Source organism: Centruroides sculpturatus, unplaced genomic scaffold, assembly GCF_000671375.1.
Source record: "Centruroides sculpturatus isolate CEXI.00-Female unplaced genomic scaffold, Cexi_2.0 scaffold1702, whole genome shotgun sequence".
Taxonomy (NCBI): Eukaryota; Metazoa; Arthropoda; class Arachnida; order Scorpiones; family Buthidae; genus Centruroides; species Centruroides sculpturatus.
In genome coordinates, this window is record NW_019385940.1 from 47,253 (window position 1) to 52,533 (window position 5,281).

Consider the following 5,281-nt stretch of genomic DNA (forward strand, 5'->3'; position numbering starts at 1 on the left):
AATTTACTTTTTCGAATTCTTTCTTTAAACTTACGATGATGACGACAAATGTACGTACACAGAGGTTAAAACTAGAATAAAATTCTTCTTGCACGTGCAACATCCCTATTGGTTTCAAAGGTCTAAATATGAATGTATTGTATTTTAAATTGACTTTTAAAGTAAAAGAAGTATTTTTTTTAGAATTCTTATTTCATTTGTAAACGTATCATTATCACTATCAATTTCGACATTTTAAGCTTTATTTTTCTTAAAGAAATCTTGGATGTGAAAATATTTTAAAATAAAAATAAAATACTTATTTCTTATCAGAATATTCTAAAATAATATATTATTATTATAAACAAAAGAATAAAATAAAATAAACAATTATTAAGTTCTACTATAACAATTTGAATTAGATAAACTGATGTATACAAATCATCAACAAGAGCATCTCTGCATTTTAATATCAATATAGTATACAACTCCCCTCTTAAAATTTACTTATTTATATAATAATTAATCGATATGTGTATAGATAATAAAGAATATGTATAGATAATAAAGACTCTAAACACTGTTTAATATTAAATAATTAATGATACACGCGTAAACAGTCGTTTATTATTAATTATTTATAAGAAAGATTTTTAACAGAACACCCCCGTGGGTATTTTCCTTAACCTGTCTCTAGCGATTTGTATAGATTTCTCAGCCTCTAAAAATCCATTCGCTTTAAGTTAGCTCTTCCTAAAAATCAAATGATGATTAACATAAACATTCGTGAAAAAAAAAAATATATTACATTTTTGAAATGTAATTGTTGGTAATTTTTAAAACACTTCACTTATCTCAACAACTATATTTAAAGCTAAATATAGAATGTAGTTATTTCGAACTATATCGATTTTTTCGCTTAAAAATTGACTTCTATACGAAATGTAGGAGAGGAGTATTTAAAAGTTTAGCATTTGATAAATGTATATCGATTATAAGAAATATCCCAGTGTAACAAGTAGTAGTCGAACAGGAGTATTAAATGTGAACCGTAAAAAGCATTAATAAAATAATAATAATAATTAAAATATAAAACTTACCTGCGGTATGCTGCAAATAATACTGATAACCCAAGCAAACGTTAGCATAATTTTACTTCTACGTTGAGCATCATTTACTTTAAGAGGATGCAAAATTGCAAAATATCGGTCTAAACTTATACATACCAGTACCATACTCGATAAATAAGGCCCGAAAGCTCTTAGAAATAGCATAACTTTACATGCAGTGTTTCCAGCGATCCATTCGACTGTAATTCTCCAACTGATTTCCAAAGGTATCATAATAAAAGTAACAATTAAATCGGCTATTGCCAGATGCATCAACATTAATTTAATCCGTGATTTTCGATGACGATTTCTTAGGAGGGTGATGAAAACAGGTAAATTGCCCGCAGCGGCAACAACAAATAAAAAACTATAAATAACAAGTTCTTTGACGGAATCTTCGTTAAAAGTTAAATAATGTGGTAATTCTTGAAGAGAATAATTAAGAGTATAGTTTAATAAACTGTCGTTATCTGAGTATAGCATGGTTGTTTAACTTGGTCGCATCTGACTTTCCATGATGTGTACCGATCTGAGAGAACTGTTCGAATGGTCGTGTGTGTGCTATGCAGCTCCTCTCTGTCTAGTGATACTGCTTGTGCACAACTGTGGTTGGTTGCGAGTAAACTGCTCGATTAATTTCCCGTGTTTATTACAATTTCTCTTCAATTTTGTTTTTGGTTTTAATTCACTTCATTCTAATATCTAATGATGAATAAAAATATTTTCTCATTATTTATATATATATTTAATTAGATTATTTATTTATTTCAATACTTTAAATGTAAATATTCCCGTTTAAAAATATATTTTATAACTTAGAATAATAATATTAAATGAAAACGTTTATACAATATTTATTTATTAAACGAATTTAGTTATTAATTTAAATATATTAAGGTATATAATTTATATACAAAGTTATAGAAAATGAACTTAAAGTGCAGCTTATATATTCAGTATAGTGTAAGAATGTAATCTTACAAAGGGTGCATTAGGAATAGGCTTACGTAAATTACTTTTTTTAGATTAATCTAATAAAATTTATAAATAAAACATTCTTTATTTGTATCTTAGTACTATTCATTCATACAAATTTTTGAATGGATAAATAAAGAAAATTTGGAATAAATATTTAATGTATTTATTCTAAGGGGAGCATTAACCTCCTCTTCCCACTGAATATGCCTATGTAACATTCACAATATAGTGTCAATACTAAATATTATTTATCTTATACATGTATTTATTAGATTTAAATTAATATATATTACGATTTTAAATATATAAATGTAAAAAATATTTCTTACTATTTAAAATTGCAAAGCCAAATTTAAGGGCATTTGAAAGAGAGAAAAACAAAAAACAAATTTAAAACAAGAAGCGTTATTCTTATTTTAAATATAAAAACTTTTAATTTTTAACTTGAAAAAATATATTTATTATAAATGAAAGGTAGAAATAAGCAATAAATATAATGAAAAAACATAAAAATTTTAGATTTTTTTCGGTAATTATTTCTAAACTAGTAACAATAGCGATCAATCAATAATACAGAGAAGATATTGTTTTGTTCAATAATGAATGTTTCTGATAGCACTTGCAGCAATTGTTCACATTCTTCTATTACTTTTATAATGGCAAACAAATATTAATTAGGTACTGTACACTTGAAGAAACTTAAAACAATTATTTTTTATAATCTAATTAACATTGTCTGGTAATTTTAATTATCAAATTTTAGAATAATATGTTTAAATTTTTAATAACTAAATTTAAATATATAATAAGCCTTTAATCCATTTTTTAAATATATAAATATAATAAAATATACTTATACAAATATGTAGTAAATAATTTTTACTTTCTTCACTGTTATAACAGAGAGAAAGTATGGCAATCCGGCAAAAAAATAACTTCCCAATCCAGATTTTTAGATTTAGAACACCTTGAAAAGTCGAGAAATGCAAAATAATCGGGGGGGGGTTAATTTCTGTATGTATGAACATTAGTGTGCGTGTGTGAAGGGGGCACAATTTAGTTCACCCTGTTTGAAGCTTAATAACTCCTGTGCTTTATATCAAAAATTTCTGAAATTTTGCAGGGGGGTTTATTTATTAGGCGGATTGATACTGTTAAATTTTGATGGTTAAAGATCGACGGGGTGGTGAGATAGAGGGGATCGAGTAAGGTTAGACTTAATGATGATGTTATTCGTTATTAGCATTTAGAATTTTTTATAAAACTCATCCCTATCCTCAAGATTAATTTTTTTTGTTATTAATATAATAGTTAAAAATATAAAAAAAAATTAAATAAAATATGATAACAGATGGCGCCACCAAAGTTTTAAATGTTGCCGAGAAAGTTAAGCAACTCGTTGCTGGTTTATTATTGAAGAGTTATCATACACTACATAAACTTTTCATATCTGATATACCTACTAAAATGCATTTTGGAATATTTTGGAAGCATATAAGGCATTAAAGATTTCAAGTGTATAATAAAAATTATGTACTACCGATTTGTATAAGTATATTGTATTATAAACGAAATTTATATTAATTGTTAATATTTGATATTTTTACTATAAATAATATAATTTTACATGTTATTTATATATTTTAATCAATATTTTAACTTAAAGTTTTATTATCGAGCTACAGATTTCACAGATTATCGAGATTTTTGTCATAGTCAGTCTTTTTTAAATCGATCCGGATGAGAGATCGTTTCAGATAAATGTAAAATATTCCTATAAAGGAAACGAAATTAAAAAAAAATAAGAATTATAAAATCAAATCATTGCCACAAAATTATATATAAAGGTTTTTAAAACATCTGCAATATTAATTCAGTTTAATCTGCGATTTTATTACACGTCTCGAAGGAATCTCAATTTATATTTTCAAGAGATCAACGACATTTATATAAAATCTGATAAACGTGTCCGCAATAAATCGAAGGTTGCAACTGAATCGTAATAAGTAGTGTCACTAGATATGTTGTTTAATAGACTAATGTCTCTTGTGATTGATGCTATTAACCTTCTATGAAAAAATATTACTTTCTTCGATAGTGAGGAATCTCGTAAATTTCTATACGTAACAATAATTAAATTTTCTAAAATATTAAGCAAATAAACATTATCTAATAAATGAAAACGTATTTTATATGTTTCTTATAATTCCCCTTCTGCTATAGAACTGAAGGGTTGTAGAACAAACCTGTGGTTGTAGCTAAGTGTAATTCTTTATTAGTGCTTTTGTTTATATGGAAATGTAAGTCTTTGTGTAAAGAAACATTTTTTTTGAAATATTTCTTAAAAAAATAGAGAAATATTTTTGTGTATTACGTGTATTAAAGAGACATTAAAGGATCGTTTAAGTTCTATCTGGTTTCTATGACAACATATTGCTCTAACTCATTACGATTATACATCACTTTATACGAATATATTCGTATGTTTAAATTTCTTGTCATAAAATAACATTAAATTCCTTTATACTGTAATTTATTGATAATATCTGAGAATTAATACATAAGTCCACATAAAATCCTATAATTTTCTTTTAAAAAAAACTATTAAATATGCTTAATTTTACAGATTATTCAAAGTTGAAAGGGAATTTTTAAAAACGAAAGTTTAATTCGAGAACGATTGAACCTAATTGTTTAATTAATAATAATTCAATAACAATCAATTATTATATACATTTTATTTTTATGAGAGATGAAACGAATCGTACTTTTATATCAATAAATGACAGGAATATCAGAGAGGGGGAAAAAACCCATTAGAACTTAAAGTCCAGCTGCAACAATGAGTCAAAGTCAAGCTTAGAATACTCGTCAAACGAACCAGCATCTGTTACCTTGTACATAGAAAAAGGTCAATGATTCTTTTGGTAATTAAAGCCACATTTATCTATGATAACTGGCAGTTAGTAGACAAGTTAAAATTTAAATTTCAGAACTTTATCATACTATAAAATAATCAATAAATTGTTTGACAAGCCTTTGACTAATGATAATTTATCGTCTCATTAATACATCAAATGTGTTAAATTTAGCAAGTTTAATTTTTATTCTTTCAATAGATTATCGGTAGAATTTTAAATGTATTTTCGCTAACTAAAGACGTAAATACGATATTTTTCAATGTATTAATCAACACTTTACGGTTAAGAGATTAT

General features: G+C 25.5%; 1 protein-coding gene across 1 annotated transcript; it reads right to left on the reverse strand.

The window, feature by feature from the left end:
* Positions 1–1,079: 1,079 nt before the first annotated feature.
* LOC111612714 (gonadotropin-releasing hormone receptor-like) lies at positions 1,080–1,571 on the reverse strand (the record flags this gene model as incomplete). The annotated part of the gene is made up of 1 exon (XM_023353951.1): positions 1,080–1,571. A coding segment is annotated over exon 1 (492 nt), but the record flags the coding sequence as incomplete, so codon positions are not given.
* Between the last annotated feature and the right edge of the window lie 3,710 nt (positions 1,572–5,281).